The sequence below is a fragment of the Nesoenas mayeri genome (assembly GCF_963082525.1).
Source record: "Nesoenas mayeri genome assembly, chromosome: 7".
NCBI classification, from domain to species: Eukaryota; Metazoa; Chordata; class Aves; order Columbiformes; family Columbidae; genus Nesoenas; species Nesoenas mayeri.
In genome coordinates, this window is record NC_137551.1 from 32,781,324 (window position 1) to 32,803,811 (window position 22,488).

Below are 22,488 nucleotides of genomic sequence, written 5' to 3' on the forward strand. Positions count from 1 at the left end.
AAACTCAGAACATTCATCCTTCAATACTATCACTGTTTCAAACCATTAAATAAAAAATAATCCAAGTGCATTCAAGTACTTGACCACCTAATTTCAGTTACGCCGATCTTTAGGTAAATCCCTGATTACATTTGTTCGTTCATTATGAAAGAATGAGATACTGTGTAGAATTTAAAAAGAGACTAAAAGGGAACGTGAATTGGCAGTGGAGCAAACCCATTACATACCTGTCTCACTATCTTGATAGGAAATAAGGGCTGAGGGAAACTGGGATTTGTGTCATCAAATAGCAACATCTAAAAGTGTTCTCAAAGAAATTAATGCCGCCAGTGTGTACTGGGTTCCAGGCAAAGGCTTATTTGTTAGTGCTGCAAGCTTTCAGCTGGGAGTTCTCAAAATGTTGACTCCAAATAACTTGCAATCTTAGACGGACTGAATCCCAAATGTACTCCATACTCCCAGGAGTCTACCGTAACTTATATTTTTGCAGCAGCTCCAAACTTTGCTCTGTAACATTGAAACAAAAAACAGGAGAGAGCTTGTCCTTTGAAAAGCTTTTAATCCAAATGAGAGCACCAACCTCAACCCACGAACTTTTGACTTTGGCTATCATTACCTTGAGACCGAGATGACACGCTGCACCGCCTCTGCCTTTCAGCCTTTGGGCCAGCTGTCCACTGGGGCAAACGGAACAGAAGGGTTAATGCTTGTGCTTTTTAAGTTCCTCAAAAGAGTGTGCTTGGATACAGCAGTACGGAGACCTACAAGATCTTGGTTTATGTAGATATCAAAATATCTTTAAAGCAACGTGTCTAAAACCTGATTTTTTAAATTATTAATAACAGCCCCCATACTAAAGCTAATGTGTGTGCAATCAGTTTCACAGGGTCTAACCTGAACCTGTCCAGTTCAAGAGGGACGCCAGTGACTTCTGGCAAGCTTTAGAATGGAACTTTGACAAGGCATCTTCTCAACAAAATAATAATTTAAAAGGTCTTTTCAAATACCGTTTTGAAGAAAAGGTAACTGACATTATCTAAGAAAATATTAACCATACCTGCGAAATTAAAATGCCAAAGGGATACTGAGTGATACATAGTTATTTAACACTTTAATGCATGTAACAAAACTGCATACAAAAGACCATCTCAATCTCTATTATTGAAAGCTGTTTGGAGTACAGACCGTAGCCCCTAGTAACACACCTAAGCAATATACATGTCCAGATAATGATTCCTAAAAGTTACAGCCTTTCAGAACAACAATTAACAGTTAGAACTGTCTGCTTCTTTCATTTTCTCAGCACTAGTTTCTTTACCCAGCGGCTTGATTTTTTCTTCTTGCACTTTGTTGTGAATCAGCGTGTTTTCGGACATCTGATCCCTGCTGGTGGAAACAGGATCTAAAACTACAACGGATTCTGTCTCTTTTTCGCTGCTAGAGGCTTTTCTTGTCAATTCTGTATGACTAGTTGATCTAGAGAAGAAAGAATAAATATATGAAAACAGATAACAGTTCACATATTTAGGAGAAAGAATCTAAATATAAAGAAAAGGGATTTATATTATTAGTAGCATGTATGATAGGACAAGGGGTAATGACTTTAAGCTGAAAGAGGGTAGGTTTAGATCAGATCTAAGGAAGAAATTCTTCACCGTGAGGGTGGTGAGGCCCTGGAACAGGCTGCCCAGAGAAGCTGTGGATGCCCCATCCCTGGCAGTGATCAAGGCCAGGTTGGACAGGGCTTTGATAAACCTGGTCTAGTGCAAGGTGTCCCTGCCCATGGGGGGAGGTTGGACTAGATGGTCTTTAAGGTCCCTTCCAACCCAAACTGTTGTATGATTCTGCGACCACAACTGAACTAGTTGAGCTAGTTCAGTCTACTGAACTAGCAAACAGATTTCTAGATTTACAGCTGTTACACAGAGACGATAGTTCACAAAATGCAACGGTCACATTACCTCTACCGAATATTTGTTAAGGCAGCCATGGAAGATATTTACAAGGAAAAACAAACTTAAAAAGCACTGAAAAAAAAAAATCCTTTGACTATTAAAGAATCACTTTAAAGTCTTAAGAACTTATTTTCTCTCATCTCTGAGCCAAATTTAGGTTCCCTCATGTCCAACAGAGCAGTTGCACCCAGAGAAAACACTCCCAGTCCCTGCTGTCTGTTAGGTAACAGCCCTACAGCCTGAAAGGAGAATAAACTCGTGGCACACCAGGTTGGAAGGGACCACAAGGATCATCTGGTCCAACCTTTCTTGGCAAAAGCACCGTCTAGATAAGGTGGCCCAGCACCCTGAGAAAACACGGCTGCTTCTCCACGTCCCGTCCCAGGCTTTCACTGAACCACCCTCTGCCATATAGCAGGGAGGCAGAGGCAGCGCAACCAGCCAACAGGCTGCTCGTGGTCTCACTGGGAGCGAGGGTAAATGATTCCTGAAAAATCACCTACTGGATTTGCTGAAATACAGAGGGCAATAGACCTACGTGCCGCACTGCAGAGACGGGGTTACGGCTGATTGCTGGCAGCGCAGGGATTCCTGCGGATAAAAAGCCCTCTGAGTGGGGAGAGAGGAAGGAAAGGTCAGAGACACCAGGGTTATTTCTTGAGGCTGGCATCACGCTATAAACACTAAAAGCACTTGTCTATATTCAAAAGCTTTGTACTAGTGTTGAAAACGTGCAAGCAAATCCTTAGATTAGCCAGAACACACCAGCAGAGACCGATGCCAACGCTGGGAAAGCACGACCTGAACAAGCCGCAGACTGGGTGTTTCCTACATCATATTAGTGCTGCTGCACGGGCAGACGGGCAGCCTACGCCTCCTCCAGGGGCTCCCACAGGCTCAGCCTGTCTTTAGGCAGGGGCTTACATGATGGTATGAACACAGTATAGGCATCTACACCAACAAAGTTACAACCACCAAATTGGGTGCGTGCAAAACCCCTTTGTGCAGGAAGGTCCCACATGCACCAGTGGGTGCGCAGCTCCCGGGGAGCCTCACTGTAGAGCTGCTCTAAGCAACTGCGTCTGCTAGTCCAGAGCCTATTTTATTTTTCTTCTCATTTTTCATGCTTACTCATAAGGACCAGCCTTCCATACTGCTAAGATAACATCCTTGAAAGGAAAAAGTGGAACCAACTAGAGGCCAGAGAAAGAAATTCAGCTACTGGATCCATCTGCTGTGAACTGCCCGTTATTATGACAGTCTTTGTCAGTCTTTGACATAAGAAAAAAAAGAGGTCACCCCACTCAACAATTAGAGGATGGGACGGAGATTGTACTGGCTCCCACCTGATGGGGAGCGAGGAAATGTACAGGTTAAAAACCAGTAAATAATCACAGAAACAACAGTTGTTGCACTTCACATTTCAGAAAGAATTTACTCAGCTTGCTGTTGAAGCACTTGATACAGTGAATGAAATTCCATGTTCAAGCTTTAATTACAAGAATTGTCTCTAACATTAGAACTTCGGCATAAGTTAATTAATGCAGAAATTGGCGCTAATAGATACAGTTTCAGACTCATTTGATTATCATCAGAAGCTAGTGATTTCATAAGGAAAATAATGCTTATTTTATGCAAAAGTTGCCAATCATTCCAGAAAATACAAGGTGGGGTATTTTGAATGTTACAGCAAATTAAACTTTTTAAAGCAGCGTAACCAGAAGAGGGTTATTTTTAAAAGTGCTACCTCTGAAAAGCTGATTGCCCAACACTATAAAAATGGTCAAAGCCATAAATGCCAAGTTCATTTTTATTTCACTTTGGAGGTAACTATCTTTCAAATCCCAACAGCTGGACTATTTAATACAATCTGGTGAATCAAAGTATAATTCTTCACTGGGCTCACAGTGGGGAGCCTGCATTAGTGTATGGCAGCATTCCAACAACTGATGCACAGCCAAGCGCTCTGAAGTCTGTTTCATTTATAACAAAAATGGATAAAACGGCAATCATATTTACCACCTTCAAAGGACAGAAAAATGAAAGATGTCGATATAAAGTAGTTTAATGGAGAAAACCAGTGATTAAATCAGCGTTTCAAGCATAAAAATAAGAATTACTATTCAGACTTTGTTGTACGAACATTCCCTTCTTCAAATCCTTTACACGGTTGCAGCACCAGCCTGACAGTGCTGCTGTTACAGCTGAGGTATTGTTAAAAATTATTAACCCTATTTATCAGGTATTCATAGCTCGTTTTCCCTAGTTTGTCGAGAGCAGAATACAGGCATAATAAAGTTTCAGTGTAAGAATGAACATAATTTTGGTGCTCCCTTTCAAAAAGCGGGTTTTGCTGCTACAAATAAAACTGGGAAAAGCAATTAGTACAGATGTAGTTAGCCACAGTTTTAAACAATTACAATTTTGTCCACAGTACTTGCATTTAGCTCTATGCAAAGCTCTTTGTTCATTAAGATTGTTAATGTCTCTATCAGTATTCTTGTTATTTGTCCAACTATATATTTATGCCAGAAACTGACAACTTAGTCCTATTGTACTCATTCATGCATAATTGTTCCTAAGTCTGCATATGTTTCTATGACTGAACACATAAAATCCGTACTGTGAAATTCAAATTTAGATGATATATATATTTTAGATTAATTGTACAGGATATGCAATGTCCCATGCAGTACTGAGTACTGCTTGTGAGAGAACAGTCCCAAAAGCAATATATTCCATTTATTTAGTTACAGAAGCTACAGAAGGTGTAAAAATAAAGGGTTACGCCTGATGGGCCATCTGTGAGCTAGTACTGCTGTGCCCTTTGTAAATAATTTACAGTAGGAGCACAAAAGGACAAACTAAGGGTCGGATTGTCAATTGAGGCTTGGATTTTCTTTGTTTCCTCTGGTTAATATTATAACCTTGGTATTATTTAACCTCGCTCAGTGCTCTGTTCATGAAATCACTGTAATGTGTTTCCATTAGAAACCAGAATTTTATGTAAATATCACGGAAAATTTTATTGGATTAAGTCCCATCCAATTTCCTAACAATACGTAAAAAGCAGAAGGCTAAAGGAAACCAGTTGAGGGGAATACTGTATGAATACCTATTTTTTTTACAGGGTATTTAGAAAATACTGGTAAAAATCTATTCCAACAAAGACTAGTTTTGTAAGTAAACAGTGTAGGCATGGGAGAGTCCCCATGGATACTCTGCCTGGAGTCTGAGCTGGTGGGACCGAAGCCGTTTCTGCTACAAGAGCCGACACCAACATGGCACTGAATTAGTACACATGGTCTTTGAGCGAGCTGCCCCATTGAGGATGCTGAAACAGCCGTCATCACCCTTCAAAGCAAAATTGCTTTCCAAATCAAAACTAACTAAAACTCACCCAGTGCCACTCCTTACTCCCCAGAGGTGAGATTTGAAGCATGAAGCTGATTTGACAGTTGCTCACCACCAGTTGCTTCTTTATGATGCTTAAAAGCCAGGCCTGCGTCTCAGTTAGAGCTTGCCCTTTGCCTAAGTACCGCCCAGCCCACCCCAGCATTCCCATTGTACTGCAAGATCCCCATATGAGATGATCTTATCCTCACTCAAAGACTTTTACTGAGAATAAAAGCCATATATGCATTTCTTAAATATTTCCGAATTTTTAACAAGGTAGGGGAATACAAGAGACAGGACCAAAGGCAACAACTGAGTAACAACGATTTTTTTACTGAACAACGGTAAAAAAGACACCAATTTCAAATCTTGAAAACCTTCAGCGAACAAAAAATTCCATCACACTACAGAATTTGTCAAAAGGAAATGATAGGGAACACAAACACCAGTGAATTAGTCTGGTGGTTCCCTCCTCTGATATAATAGTCCCAGCACTATCTGTAACACCAGGCGTCTGTGAAGAAAGTGCAATAAACCTTCTCCATTTCTGGAATGCCTCTGCCAAATCTTGCTGAGCAGAAAGGTGATGGAGAGAGCAGTGAGCAGAATGGAACTGCAGACAACATTTAGTATGGAAATTTTTCCCATCTTTATGTGCTTTTTAAAAAATGCTCACAGAGATTGGCAAATTAATTTAAATGAAGAATCTTGGAGAGCTCCCACCTGCACTGAGAGCGCGCACAAAAAGCGCGGTCTAAGAAAAATGTGTGACAGTATTTTTAAAACAGTTAATATTGAGGAGACCTCAAACTTCTGGAACATCTCATTGTTTTCTTCATTTGTTGTTCAGGCTAAATTACCCACGTTCAAGCTGCACTGGAAAACCTTTAGAGTTTTTTCTGGCTCAGGCTGAGCTGCTTCCCGCAGAGCTGGTGGATGATTCAAGGGTACTAAGATTACAGCCAGGAGAAGGACAAATCCTTTAATTGTATAAAATCATCAGATTAAGACTAACCCTCTCTGTGGTTCACTCTGTTAGGGGAGAACTCTGCTGCCCAGAAACAAAATGTTTACAAAGTGCTGGAACACCTTTGTGTCTGCACCCCCAGGGCGGCACGGGAACTCTCCCGCTCCCAATGGAACTCAATTGTCACCTGTCCTCTTCTAAGCAATTGTCACAGAATTACGCTCACGCTGGGTTAAACATTTGGGAAGAGATTTGCAGAGGAAGTTACCTGAATACTGAGGTAAAGCCTCTATTTCTCTACAGGACACACAGTATTATGTCATTGCCTTCAGCACAACCTCAGTGAAACTTCACACGTTATGCATCACCTGCTTAATGGCTTCAGACCCTTCTTCTAACAACCCCCTGCACTGAAATAACACCTCACCTAGTGGTTTGAAGCCCTAATATTTCTTGGAAATTAACTTGTCTGAGCTACCATCAAGGAGAAGTTTCAGAATCAACGTGTATTTGTTGATATTACAGCCTTTTTTTGCCTTTGGCAGCTCACACCAGTGGCTGAGCTGATTCAGCTGGAGGCCAGGGCTTTAGGAACACTTAAGCACAGAGTAACCATATTGCAAGACCTACTTCAAGCAAACGCTGACATTCCTCACCCCCTTAGCATTTGGGTGAGATTGAACCTGACTTGGGGGCAGGGAGGATCCAGGATTTTTCTCAATGAGCTGACTTGTTGTTCACAGACACATTTTCAAGCCTGCATCTTTTTCAAAGTCCCAACCTTCTTTCTCCATGAGAACTGGTGTGCTCAACTGTTACTCAACGTAAAGAATGATGAATAGGGCTGTTTGCATTTAAATGTCTGGAAGTACTACCTCCTCCTTCAGATTTCAAGCCTTACTAAATGGTGCAGCGAAGAGAAATATTTCATGCACAACTATCCCTAAGGTTTCAAATAGGAAGCTGTACATTAAAATCCAGGTGAAGAAAAAAAGAGACACCTGGTAATTATGAGACACTCAGTCCTCTACTGAGCTACAAAAGGTTTGCTTGGCTGCTGCAAACAGTTGGAGTAGGTCACACCTTTGTCAGATTTCAAGGAATTGCAAATGATAAGACAGCTGCATCCTTTTACCTCAGGTATGAATGAGGAGAAGAGGAGCCACAATAACTCTTTCGTGTGCCTTTGTCATTTAGGGTATCTGGTCAAAGCAGCATGCTGTTTGTTTAGTTAACATGGGCGGCTTCAGGAAATAAGTGTGCTGCAACAGGAGGGGAACAGACAGTGCTTCAGACTGGTGTCCTCGTAACACATGTTTCGGGGGGGTTACTCACTGAACCAGCTCTCATGTGGCCCCTAGGCCAGGCACGAAAGACTGGATCACATCTTCTGGTTTATTTTCACCCATCCAATGAATCCAGGGATCCAGTTTATGCACTGAGACCACTCCGGGACACAAATCAAACGGGGGACAGTAGGGAGATTGGCTTCAGAAGTGTTCTGCTGACCCAAACTAAACTGCTAGTATAGATGTACTCGGGAAAGCCCAGAAAACTGTCTGATTCTACAGCCAAGTTGTCAGGCACATTAGACAAATAAACCTCTTTCTGACATCTGCTTTGAGTGAGCTGTGTTTCAAAACAGCGCTCACACACCTGGGAGTCTGGAGGCTGCTTCTCCCAACCTTTGCTGCAAACAGTGCTCAGAAGAAAAAAAACATAGTAATTGCAATTAACCGTGGTGCGAAGCATCCAGGTTATTTCTGCTCCTCCCTGCCAGCCCAGCGGCATCAGAGTATGAGAGCCCCAGCACCTTCTCGCTGCTGGAAAACCCTCCTCAATGATGAGCCTTTCCAATTAAGCAGGTTTACACCAGCGACAGCACAAAGAAGCCCTGCAGCACTAAGGAGTCTGGCCCACCACATTTGTTTTAATGCTTTAAACAGATAAATTAAAGTGAAATGTGTCTTTTAGGATGTCACTGAATAGGCAAGCTGAGAAATAAATTGAGCTTCACATATGCTTTTACAACACATAACAACTGTGACTGTCAACACAAGATCCTTTTCACTGTCAATTCACCATGCATTCTGCGAGACCTTGGGGCCTGCAATTATTTCATTTCCTTTCTTGTAAATGCAATTTGCACTTAGTTTGGTGGAATAAAAGGTAGACAAAAGGCGGAAAGAGTTGCTGTATTTTCTGATTAAGGTTATCAGTTCAAAATCGTAGAAATCCACAAACTACAAACACAGTATTTTTCAGGAACAACCTCACCTTTCTGTCAGGGTAGCAGTTCAAGAAAACCCAATGGCATTATTCACGCCAAATTAACTGTTGAACAAATCTTCATCTTTCTGATTAAATTAAAATGAAGATCACCTTTCTTCTAAGGATGCTTAATCAAATAAAAGGGGGAAATACATATGATTGCAAAACACAATCCGCTTTTAAAACTCAGCGCGAACTAAATAAAACAGTAGGGCAAAAATGAAATTGAGCTCTTTATCCATTTAAAATAAATGATAAAAGTACCTGCAGGAGAGTGAAGTAAATATTAGTTCATAAAAATAAATGCGAACTGAATTTCCAGCTCATTTGCCGTGACTTACTCCTTTGAACTAAGCAATGGAGCCTTGCTAGAATTGGTACTGGTGGTATTTTTCAACTGACAGAACAGGAATTCAGAGGTTTAATTAGACATGATTACAATATTCTGTCGATCTCATTTGTCTCATCTATTTCCTTTTCTTGAAGTGACAAACTGACAAACCACCTGGCAAGGGAACTGAAGGAAGGGCACAGCCTGAATTCAGAAGGAGATTGGTATTGTTATAAAACAAACCCATCCTCTGTAGGATCTGTCTGAAATAAATAACCCTGAAGCAGGTTTAACTCTCTGATGCTGAACTGGCACCTTGGGTCTTCAGTCTCTTGAGACAAAAGATTCCTCCACCTGCCTGTGCAAATGCAGCACTAACCGGGGTTTTGGGGTGGGTTTTTTTTTGAAGAATCTTGATATTGGGATTTAAAGGTAGTTCAGAGTTGTAACCAACAAACATTTAACAGTAATAATTACCACCCAATTTTGGTTCAACAGAAACTGCCCCGCACACCTGCACACAGACTAATACGACTTAAATTGCTAGAACTACCTATTTTAAAAATCAGGAGTTAAGTGCATAACTATCTTCCGTCTTCAGATATTGCAAAAAACTCAAGATTACTATTCCTTGAAAACTTTTCGAGTTCTATTTTTTTTAGCAGAGAAAATTAACTTTTTTTTTCCTAGAATGCTCAAATATTCTACAGGAAAAGAACTTTATTAAGGATAATTCAACTTCTACTTCCACGTGAGACTGCAATCACCTCATGAGTCAGTGGTAAACAGTTGCAGACTGTGCATTTATCCTTTTAACCAAAATAGATGTTAAAGCACTTTCAAAATGCACCAGCTAACCAGACCTTGTACTCAAATCTATCTAGAAATCCATATTCTACTTACTGTAATGTAGGCTTGGAGCCTGTGACACCCTCAGTCTGGTTAGAGACAGGACCTGAGGTGGGTACTTTGGAAGTGAATTCTGTCTCCAGGTCTTTCTTGTTCGGTGCTGTTTGTGCGGCACTGGCTCCCGAACCCAGCACAGGCAGAGATTTTGATTCTGATGTGGCCAAGAATCCAGTGGGACCTAAAACCCAAAGACAATTGAATGCTTCTGTCACTGAACTGTCTCTCTACAGAGTTCAAGATAAAACCATTGAGTGACATTAAAACCAGCCACGTTTGTATCAGCTATGGCACAGACTTACACTTGCATAGGCTCTGTTTCTAACCAGGCAGAACATGGACAGTTTGTTACAGATGCTGATAGTAAAGCATAGCTTAAAAACTACACACCCTTTCTCTGCAGACAAGATTAATTCAAAACATTAGTCCTAAACCTCATTTCTCTGGTTATCATTCCTCTGAAGAGTATTTTAACAGTAGGGTCAGACTATTAACTCTAGTTAAGAGTGTCTGAGCTGCAGGCAGGACAGAGCAGTGTGTGTTTATATGGCTGCGTGGGCAGAAAATCCTGACAGAGGCACCTCTTGGAAAAAATGAGGATGAAAAGCGACATGTGTGACATAAAAGTGAGTCACTATAGAAGTAAGCAGGGTTCTCCATAATGGCTGAAATGGCAATAGTCTGGAAGAGAAAGTAAAGCTCCAAGAGCCACTTAATGCACGGAGAAGACAAGGACCATGAAGGAGTCCAGCCACTTACTGCCACTGTCCTGGTCTGTGGTGACTTTCCGGCGTCGCAGAACTCGTTCCAGCTCCGTTTCACTGCTGTCTGTTTCAAGGGACTTCAAGCTTCGGGAACTAGTGGATTTGTTCAGTGTTTCCTACAGTAAGAGGATATATTATGACTTGCCAAACACCCCATATGCACAAATTGAAAAACTTTCAAGTTGCAGAAAAACAACTGCAATTCTATATCAGTGTGAGAAGCTCTTCCATTAGTACAACAGCAAGCAGCTGGGGCTTGGCTCACCACTGCCCCCCTTACATGGATTTCCAGATGTACAGATTAACCACACCTACACCTTACAGGTTTGATATCAGGCTTCAGCAAGATGCTCTGGATCAGTAATGAACAAACTCTGATGTTTGCAGGGAACTGCCGACTTCCTCCATCTTAATATTTAAAGGATCTTTACAAACTGCTAGAGCGTTATCATGCCCATAATTAATCTCTACTAGCAAAAAGCCAAAGATCCTTATTTTGTATTTTAGCATGGTCCTGTGCTGCTGCATCCCAGTGTGTACACATGTCTGCAGGAGTCACTATCTGAGCCTATACCCAGATGCTTCATGGTTTCTCTTACACACAGGATTAGACCAAGTTGAAACATTTTTTCATACATACAAAATAGAAACTAATTCTATTACTGGCTTATGCCAAGGTGAGTATTTTGAATCAGCTAAGATGTAGATCCAGGAGCACTTTTCTTGAGGAAATAAAAAAAATCTGCTTTGATCAAAACCTCCCCAAATTGCTCACATTTTAACAGGTACGTAGTGCACAGTGCATGCATTTCCCAACCGACAAAAGTCAGTTACTAGATAAGCACTCACCTCACTGTAAAACTTCCCTAAAGGATGTTTATAACGCAACTGAAAATTTGGGACCCTTGTGCTATTTCATTCCCCCTCTGAATCTTTGCCACCTTTAGGAATCCCATTTATTTAATATTTCAAAATGTATCTTATGGCATCTATCCAGAGCATAAATAACATGTTCTTAACACCTTCTGTTGACAAGCACATAACTTCCACACGGAACCAGCAAATGACAAAAAGAAACGGCATCCCAAGTTGCAAAAGCTGTATTACTTTCAGCTACTAATTCTTCACCCCCGCCCAAAAGTTAAAGTATTTCTTTGGCAAGTATTTGAAATTGAACTGAGCAGGTATATTATTAATGAGTAGTATGCTCCAGATCTGTACAAAAGCCACTTGAGCAACGGAGTCACTCAAACTCTGCAATTTACAGAACATAAATGTGTTTTGTTTGTACCAATTATATAGAGGTCTACATGAAATGCATAATTAACAGAGTAACAACAAATGTTTACTCCATCACATCCCACCCCCATGTTTGTTGTCTGACTGTGCCTAATGACTGGTCTCAGGAATAGACTGGCATTGGATTTTACACAGTTTGTCTTACACCACAAATATCCTGAGAGGCTCAAGAGTAACAAGCGAGATACAGAAGTGCAGTGACTGGAGGTTTCTTTCTGCTCCCCCTCAAGTACATAATCAAATCTCCCCTGATGTCAGTGATACAGTGTCAAAGAAATAAAACAGCTATTAGAAAATGAAAGGACCTTCAGCAGGATAATGGGTCCAACCCTCACTGGTCCAAATAGCACACTGTATCAAACCATTCCTGTACTCACGGAGTTACGTTTAAAACACCATCTCTGTGTTGTATTTTATTCCTTTTCTATTTACCTACACATTTAATTATCTGCCTCTCTAATTAGAGCTCAGCATGAAGGTCTGATGGCTCTCTAAATCATTTCTTCTCTTCTTCCCCTGCTTTCATATGACTGGAGAACGGTAAGTTTAATGTGCCATCAGTGCCGCATGCTTCATTTTAAATCACAGCACAGTCTCTTACCATCGCAGTGGCTACACTTGATGTTCTGTCTTGCATCACTCAAGACAATACTGAAGTTATTTCTATAAAGGCTGTTTAGGTGCTATTATGGATGATTAAAATACAGCCTTACCTTCTGTGGAGTGGATGTGAAGTGTTTTGCTTCAATATGGGCAGAATTTCACCGCATTTCCCCTTACAAAGCCAAAATGTCACCTGATGCGCCAAAGTTGCACTTCACTTTAAAAGCTTCAGGGTCACAGAAGTCAGGGAGCAAGACTATCCTTCTGGCTATTTTATACAATTTTAGCACTTGTCCACAAGAAACAGCAAGTTAAATAAGCAATGTGATGTAGGAGTAAAGGACAGAACAGCAGCAAACTTAGCACACTGCTCTGAGCAGGACCAAATACATGCCCAATAGGACAGCTATTCAGAATCGGTTTTTTCCTACATATAAATGCAGACAGACTGCAGAGCTCTTGCTCTATTCAGGCTACGTCTCTGCTAACAAGAAATTCAGTGACTCAGGAGAGAGCAGGAGCTCAGAGCAGGTGACAAGAACCCTACGTTTCCTCTATGTGCGGTTCAGGGGCTTCACTTGGGACTAGATTTATTCCGCTGCCTCTCCCTCCCTGAGCATCCTCACTGTGAGTACCTGGGAAGTTTCCAAAGGATCCCTGGCAGGTGCAGACCAGAACATCCCCCCTAGCGGCAGGAACACACAACTCTGGAGCAGAGTTAACAGGCTGGTTTTCTCCAAAATAAATTCTGTCAGCAAGACTAAAACCAATCTTTCAGCCGGACCAAAGTCAAAAGTGGAATCGGGGGATTCACTCCAGAACTGCTCTACAGCTTCAAACCAAAACAGTAACACAGAACTTTCAAATACTCGGCTAGTTTGCACAGAAGACCCTGTCAGCTCAATGAGAAGAAATAACTGAAATATAAACTACAAGTTTTCTTACCAGAATCCCTTTTAATTCTTTCATTGCACTTTCAGAGGGCTTTGGTGTTTCTGGCTGTAAACAAATAAAACACACGCAAGTTAAAAAAGGTGGAATGGACTATGACAGACTTCGTACTTGACGACAGATGTCACACACGGGTCTCCTGCACAGGTGTGTGGTTGTGTTATGTTCCTCTGCTCTCTCCTCTCACGGGCACGTGGTTAACGTTCAAACTATTTTCTTAGACAGATGAAGGGAAGATGAAGGGGAGAGCCTGAGCTTGTAACATTGTGAATCCCAGCTTGTACCTAAAGAATGATTACGCTTTTGTGAAGACTGTAAGCTATATTTTACAGCAGCCACATTCATGTACTAGTGCTATGTGTTGCACAAAAGGAAGAAATACTGCTAAATACAGTCTGCTTCTTGACCATTCCCTTTACCCAATTCAGTTACTCCCTCTGTGCTTTTAGTTCCCCAGTAGTTGTTTGCTTACAAGATGTTTGCTTTCAGTTCCTTTCTGTGTCAAAGAAACTGGGCTGCTGTTTACTTACTGTTAGCTTCACTTCTTATTTTTCAGATATATGCTGCTCTAATTCATTTTACTTGGAATCAAGCAAATGAGGTGAAGCAAATGTATTCTTTTGAGTGATTTACAGAAAGCCTGATTTCAGTCTAAATTACTGTACTTAGCTAGTATTATTGCTCTGTTATCTATTCCAAACCTTTGTTTTAGGTCTGCTTGACTGGTTGACTGGTCTCAGATGAACTCCCTTTTTAATTCTGTCCATCATTTCTTCAACAGCTTGTCTCTTCAGATCTGTAACTTCTTCACCTGTTCCAAAAATCAAAGAGCATATCACATTCCAGACATGAACTACAGAGAAACAGTACAAAGACATGTTAAACGGCCTCCTAAACAGCTTGCTTGCAACATATAGCCAGTTACCATAATCATAAATTAGTTTTAATAATGAAACAGCATTGATATATACAATATACTTAGCTATACTCCCTGCAGTAGGTCTTCCTGCCTGTATGTGTGATGCGTATTGCCCACATACTATCCAAATCGACGTTTTTCCTCAGTTTTATTAAAAAACATAAATTATAAGCATATATAGACTGATTTTTCTCCCCACAAGTGGGCTGTTCACAGGGTTTTCTTGCAGCACCACTATCTTACCCTTAATTTTCCGCCCCACACAGAAGCACTTTACCTTATACTGCATTCACCTGTATGGTAGCAGAAACCAGAAATCTCATCTCTATTTATCAGGAATTCTAGTTTCTGGGTACAGCACTATTAGTGATCTTTGCTATCAGCCAAACTGTCACAAGCTCTTCAAGGATCAAACGCCAACCTACACCCACTGAGGATCCAGCAGGGACTTCGCAGATGCCAAACAGCAGCACCTGCAGAAGTTTAGACAGAAGCAGGGCCCAGATCCTGAAAAACACAAAGCTCCTACAACTGTTTGGAAAGGACTGAAGAACATGGCCCCACTTCCACTCTTATCTCTTAACTGTGGCTTCGCAGAAATTTCCACAGCTTCATTGAGCCAGGACTAGTTGTTAATGCCCATTACAGGGCTACTAAACGTGCCTTGTGTTTCACGTGGGCTTAAGAACCTCACTGGAATGATACACCGACATCTCAGACCAAACTACAAACATACTTTTAAGAACATTGCACCAAGTTAAAGGGCAAAACTTTCATACCATGAAAGGAAACAATTGCTTTTTCAAGAGATTAAGTATCAGGACTGCAAAATATTCAGATGAAACGGGAAGATGTGTGATGAACCAAAACAATACCTGTTAACTTATCAGTGTTATGGGTAATGTAACGAAAGACACTTAACATGCCATACCGAAAAGGGAAAAAAAAAAAGAGTACTTAAAGCAATGGAGAAATGGAGAAATATGGTTGACCCTATTCAAAGCTGCAGTGCTGTACCTTATATAACAGGAATTTTAAATAGACTTTCACTCTCTCACTTGTCAGGGTACTATTGATGATTCACAGAAATGCAGTTTCTGTATTGTAAGCCGATTTAATGTCAGGCTTTAATTTCACAAACAGGCTGTTTCAAATATAAAAGCTTAATTGGTGGTATGGGATAGAAACCACTCATTCTAGGTCCTTAGCAAGGGTCAAAACAAGCCTCAAGTTGGATATAATAACTAGATCAAGACAGAACTTTCCTCCTTTTTTATTTTTATTTTAAGAACAGCTCAACTATTAAGAGAAGAAGCACTTTGTATGTGATTGAAGAAAGGTCAGAACTGTTAAAGTTTGCTAATAAATAATGAAAGAATGGGGTGTAAAGAACTTACAGTGAATTTCATAGTATTTCCTGCAATCACTGTTTATAACAGTCTCAACAAAAAGGTGTAATCAAAACATCTAGGACACTTCAAGGTAAGGAAACTTGATAAATGAAGGCAACATAACTGAACTTTTACCAAAAGATAAGATTGACTCTTCATCAGAGAGCTTGGTACAAGGTCACTTCTCTCATTATTTTACCCAGCCCAAGAACCTTATTTCTCTCAGACTGGTAACCATTTCCCAAGGATTTCCTCAGGGATCTGCCCAAGTCACCCCATTCCTCTATTCCTCTGAGAAATGGGGGGTGTAATCCTTCCTTTCCCCCACTTTCTGCCTGTTGGTCCCATGCAACAATCCAGCCATGCTTACATACCATTACAGTCTGCTAACAGTGATTTTTTTCTTTAACAGTTATATTCCATACCTATAATTTTAGTCAGGTTCCCTTCTGCAGGCCCCTTCTTTGTTTAAGTGGCAGCAAATGAGTTAAGCAATTCACTACAAACTCCTGCTGGTTCTAAAGGAAGCGAGAAACAGCAAGAAAAACCTTGGCTATTTAACCAGCAATGCTCGTCTAACTAGCTCTGAGTCTTCAGGCTCTCACGATCATTTGTAAATCTGTATTTAACTCCTGTTCTCAACCTACTAAGTTTCCAGCTTCCATTAACAACAATAAAACGCAATTTCAGCTGTTACTTTGCATGCAGAGCCACCTTAGTGCAAGATTTGTTTTGTTTCAGGTTTCCCATATTATTAAAGGATTAGCATTACGGTCAACTCTGAGTGGTAATTTCATAAGATATGAATTGGGGGATGAAAAATGAAGCATTTAACAAACTAGCTCTGTGGAGAGGCTCAAGGCAGAAGAAATCACAAACAAGAAGCCATTTGGAAGTTGGAAACTTCCCTGTATTATCTTGTATATAATCTGCTCTCCACTTAATGCTCGTTGGGTTTGTTCTTCTGCTTGTTCCAGTTAACCTGCGGAAGTGCGAAGTCCTGGACATACCACAGCTGTAGCTACGTGCTGTAGTATCTCCAGTTTAGAGGTGTAGGTTGAGCCTCTCGACATTGCTACAATGCACCTACTATAGGTGGTACCAAATTGCCAGGGTGCAGCTCAACAAGCTGCATGGAGTCAGTGTAACAGCGTGGGGCACAAACTAAACCATCCTGTTCTCCCCATCCATCTCACCCAACACATCACCATACCCAGCCATATGTTTACCTTGTCAGGTCCCTCTGTGAGCCTGAAACACAACCACCCTCTCCCCAAGGGAAAAAAAGAAAGATAATTTAATTCGCTGATGTGGGAGAATATATCAGCTCAGTGACACATCTGATAAGCATCAGAGCCAGAAGTAGAAAGATTAGAACTTCTCTTCAGTTACAGCAAGTACTAGTTCTTCCCTTCAGGTTTTTGATCTGCAGCCTCAAAGATTGTCCATACTAAAATCCATCTGGAAAATGTAAATTGGATGCTGATCAGTTCAGGTGTGGAGACAGATGGGTATGAGGGATTCACAGATGTGCTTGGGATCTCAAGGAAGCTTGCAGTAGAACAGAATGGACTATTTCAGCTGGAAAGGACCTATAATAATCTAGTCCAACAGCCTGACCACTTCAGAGCTGACCAAAAGTTAAAGCACATTGTTAAGAGCATTGTCCAAATGCCCCTTAAACCTTGAGAAGCTTGGGGCATCAAACACCTCTCCAGGAAGCCTGTTTCAGTGTTTGAACACCCGCTTGGTAAAGAAATACTTCCTCATGTCCAGTCCAAACCTCCCCTGACAGGGCTTTGACCCATTCCCACATGGATCCCACTGGATCCCAGGCAGAAGAGCTCAGCACCTCCCTCTCCACATCCCCCTTCCCTCAAAGAGCTGTAGAGAGACATGAGATAACCCCTCAGGCTCTTTCTCTCCAAACTAAACAAGCCCAAAGTCCTCAGCCACTTCTCACAGGAGTACCAAAGCTACAGTGCCAGAGAACTCTTCCTACCTCAGAGCACACATATCCAGGCCACAATCACGTTTCTGGGCTGAAATGTAGACAAATGTAGACACTGGGAGCAGCAGTCAACGTTGACGATTCTAAGCATTTGCATCACTACCTGTCCCCACAGTTCACCTTCACCAGCTGTACCTGCAGCACCCAGTGAATAATCCCCACGACTCAAGGCAGGGTGAGCCGTACCTGACTCCTGCTGAGGAGGTTTCTCCTTCTTGCTCACATTGGTGTTGGAGTGAGATCTCTTGCGAATCATCGACATCAGAGACCTTTGGGGAAAATGAAACTGCAGATTGTCATTCTGTCCTGTATTACACACCGTTAGAATGCACTCAAACACGACACACAAACAGCTTGTTTATAACTGATTACACAGCTACTTACAAAAGACTCATTTAACAGTTCTTGAATGCAGATGTATGTGCTGAATTACCCCCCACAATGCCTCCCATCAAAATGCACCAGCAAAATTTATTTCTTTTTAACAGACATTAGGCACAAATCAAAACACTCCAGATTTGAATATTAAAAGACAGCGTCTCATTGTGACACATGACAAATTGAAGCTGCTCCGGCATAATAAAAAGAAGGAAGAGCTGTAGATATTGAAGTGAAGTATTATTCTCCAGAGGACACTTAAATATGGTGATCAGTATCTCCCCACCAACTCTAAGTTTGTAATCTTCTTACAGTGTCAAATAATTATCCCCTCACTATAGTCAAAATGTAAAAACTCAGGGAAGGAAATTATTCATCTTGAAGCCCAAGTATAAGCTCCTGTGCACATCTGATGTGTCAGTGGAGCCCGTCGCTCCCTACTGAACGTTGCTCCTTATGGAGCAGTGACCTTCCTGATATAAAGAGCCAAAACTCTGTCCCAGAAACAAGCAGCATCCTGTGCCTTGGCCCTCAAGCCACCTCTATGCACATAAACTTCACAGTGCCTGAAGGAAATACTCTGATTTAGCTACTACAGGGCTTAAAATGAATAACGGTAGCTACTCCAAATAATAAAGGGTGCAAATATATGCAAAACAAAACCCCACAACACCCCCCCCACATGCTTAATTCATGCTGCACATTAGTGAGAGTGAAGCGAACAAGGCAAATGAGTTAACAAAAGGCCAAACATAATTGTTCAGAAAATGTTTAGATTGGATTTCTAAAAACAAAGCAAGATGCACAAAGAGATGAATTCTCCCTAGTAATCATCTCTATTCATGTATTTAACACTGTAGTTAACAAGACTCCTGTATGTCATTGCTATTACAGAAGGTTAGAAAGTGTCATCAAAGTCCATTTACTCTTAAAACCAAGCAGCCCACATGAAGATTAGCAGAGTTCCTAAAATTCATTAAGCACATCTTGGGGCTTAGTTAATTAATTTGGGTCTAGTGACTGACACATCATGTATTGGCCAGGCTCTCTTACGGTCCTCTGCAAAAATCAGGCTTAATTTTGACAATTTGACCCAAAACTGCTTGATGATGGGGTGATGATTTTCTGTGGTGTTTTGTTGCTGTTTTTGTGGGGGTTTTGGTTGGTTTTGTGGGGCTTTTGGTTGTTTTTGTGTGTGTGTGTGTGCGTTTGGTTTTTTTTGGTTGGTTGGTTGGTTTGTTTTTTGTTGTTGGACATTTGTTTGTTTCACTTTGGGTTTTTGTTTGTTTTGTCTGTCCATTTGTTTTTCTTCTTTTATTTTTTTTCTTTTTAACTTTTGAAAGCAATTGTGGGAACTCAATGGAGTCTGCACTTTCATCACCAGCATCCGACAGGAAGCAACACAGCGTAATCCAACATATCCTTTGCTTCAAAGGGGTTTTCTTACCAGTAGATTCAGACAAGCACTTCACAAGTCTATAATTACAGCTACCAGGTGAAAAGAAAAAAATAATCTCCTATATTTAGAGGAGACAGGTATCCCCCCTCCCCCAAAACCACAGTCTAAACAATTCATTAGGTTTGGCAAGGCAGACACTGTGCAAAATCGGTCAAGGTGCTGGTCTGTTGGCAGGTGGGACAGGGAATGTGTCCTGCTGGTAAGGAGCCCAAGACAGATGGAGAAAGCCTATTTTTTATTCTTTAAAGACACTCTTCCTGCTCATGTAATGTATTCTGCTTCAGCAAAGCATTAACGCTGTGACCCTTGATTCAAGCTCTTACCGTATGGGGTTGGGCGGAGGGGGAGGAGGCAGCGGAGGAGGGGGCGGCGGTGGTGGAGGCGGTGGCGGATTTTCCGATTGCTGTACTCGCTTTTGAAGTTCATCAACTGCATGAAAGCAATAAACAAACTCGAGTGAGTTCTTGGTTTCTCACATCTGCTCTAAAAAGCAACTCTGATGGTTTAAGCAAAAAAGCTACTAATCCTGGGGTGTATTAGAAGGGGGGTGGTCAGTAGGTCGAGAGAGGTTCTCCTGCCCCTCTACTCTGCCCTGGTGAGACCGCACCTGGAATATTGTGTTCAGTTCTGGGCCCTTCAGTTCCAGAAGGACAGGGAACTGCTGGAGAGAGTCCAGCGCAGCCACCAAGATGGAGTGGAGCATCTCCCTTATGAGGAAAGGCTGAGGGAGCTGGGGCTCTTTAGCTTGGAGGAGACTGAGAGGTGACCTCATTAATGTTTACAAATATATAAAGGGTGAGTATCAGGAGGATGGAGCCAGGTTCTTCTCAGTGACAATCAATGGTAGGACAAGGGGTAATGGGTTCAAACTGGAACACAAAAGGTTCCACTTAAATTTGAGAAGAAACTTATTCTCAGTGAGGGTGACAGAGCCTGGCCCAGGCTGCCCAGGGGGGTTGTGGAGTCTCCTACTCTGGAGACATTCAAACCCGCCTGGACGCCTTCCTGTGTAACCTCATCTGGGTGTTCCTGCTCCGGCGGGGGGATTGGACTGGATGAGCTTTCAAGGTCCCTTCCAATGCCTGACATTCTGTTATTCTGTAATTAACTAAAAAACCAAACAAGACTAAACCACACAAGTGCTAGGAAGTCCTATCTTTGGCAACACTTCATACCAAGAACAATGTCCTAGATGCACAGGATTCTCATGAAACCAGTTACCTCCGCCCTGAGTTACTTCTGAAACTGAAGTGACACTCTCTCATATAGGATTCTTCATATAAAATGACAGAGCAGGTAAAAGTTTATCACATTCCTGTGACAGTCTATTTGAGGTTATATTTGAGAATGAACTAACAAGAGATTAAAGAAATGAACAATTTCAGCAGCCAGACTTATCTGTGTCTTGCTGATGGTGCAGGTTTTCCCCATAAAAATGGTCAAAACTGGGCAATGGGCAGAAGTTGCTCTTTCTCTCCTGTTTTCGTGTCAAATCTACAAAGTGGAAATTACTTTTCTGCACTTGAAATGCTGTCTAATGAAATTAACTGGGGAAGGGCAAAAGCAGAGAAAGAAACATCTTACATTTCTTTTAGTTACAAAAATTCTTAGCAATTGTTCTGGATACAGTAGGAATTATGGGAGGAGTACAGAACACCATTTCCAAAGTGGGAAAGTTCTTTGTCATTTTAATTGAATCCATCATTATGAGAACAATCTTTAACAATTAGTTTTAACTTCAAAAAGAAAAATCAACTGAGTGACTTTTAATTCCAGGTACAGTCTTTATGCTGATAAATTCCTCCTGGAGGACAAACAGGCCTAAAGGAAAGAATCTGCTGTGAAGGTCCAACCTTTTCCAAGGCAGCTGGAAGAACTCATACACTGCCTAGGCAGAATTATAAGGCTGGGTAATTTAACACTAACACAAAGCAGCTCTTCCAAGCAAGACTGCTAACAAGCTTAAAGATAATCCTGCTCTTCAGGATCTGTTTCAGAAAAGCATGGTTATACGTGGACTCTTAGCTAAGGAGAGGGACTTTGGCTTCCTCTGATGGGCTCAGCTTTCCTGATGAGGGATCATACTTAAAACTGGCACCTGCTTAGGCCTTGAGCTGAACAAGGACTGAAAGCAAAGGGACATGCAAAACACCTGACCAGCCATAGCCCCACATTCCCCATAGCGAGTCCACACACACCAGGGGTCCTTTTTAAAAGCAATTTTAAATGAAGAGCATCAGGTCAGGAATTTCTTCCTTCACAGGATGCCAGGTTTTGCCAGGTTATTCTTTCACACACATTCTGGACACGACTGTTCTGTGGTTGAAGGCAGCTGCTGAACCTCATCACATGAAGCACAGATCTGGATCTCAGCTACACAAAAGCTGTTGCTTCTGGAGTCTCAAACGTAACATGTAAAATTCTAATGGACATGCACCACTCACAGTCCCTCAATTATATCTTAGAATGAAAGTTATTATATGATTTTACCTGAATGCTTTAGGTCTCTAGCTTTTTCTTCTGAGTTCTGACACTTCAGCTCCAGTTCCTTTTTATCTTCTTCCAAAAGTTCGAGTTGCTGTTTAAGACGACTGATCTCCTTATGCAATGCTTGATTCTCCAGCTGCTCCTGCAACTCTTTGATCTGCGGTTGGCAAACAATAGCATTCAGTACAATAAAAGCTATTTGCTGTCCTTCTGTTTGACAAATAACCCAGCAGGCACAGTTATTCCTGAAAATATGTTATAGCAAAGGAGTGAGCTACGACTCCCAGAAAGAGGACAGGTTTTCAATGAGAGCTGGACAGATTTTTCTGAAAGATGAGATCCTAACTTGTTTTATCTCTTTCTTAGAGCATGTTTTTAGCCCCAAAGTACTTAATCTATA

General features: G+C 41.4%; 1 protein-coding gene across 1 annotated transcript in view; it reads right to left on the reverse strand.

Annotated features, from left to right (window-relative positions):
• Window positions 1-1,265: 1,265 nt before the first annotated feature.
• Window positions 1,266-22,488, reverse strand: part of SHTN1 (shootin 1) — a gene marked incomplete at both ends in the record, with an annotated part of 62,737 nt that continues 41,514 nt past the window's right edge. The window contains 8 exons of the mRNA XM_080348092.1: window positions 1,266-1,476; window positions 9,824-10,007; window positions 10,586-10,706; window positions 13,438-13,491; window positions 14,145-14,254; window positions 17,951-18,033; window positions 19,925-20,030; window positions 22,092-22,245. Of these exons, the coding sequence (XP_080204218.1) occupies window positions 1,266-1,476; window positions 9,824-10,007; window positions 10,586-10,706; window positions 13,438-13,491; window positions 14,145-14,254; window positions 17,951-18,033; window positions 19,925-20,030; window positions 22,092-22,245 (1,023 nt within the window). The remainder of the gene's footprint in view (window positions 1,477-9,823; window positions 10,008-10,585; window positions 10,707-13,437; window positions 13,492-14,144; window positions 14,255-17,950; window positions 18,034-19,924; window positions 20,031-22,091; window positions 22,246-22,488) is intronic.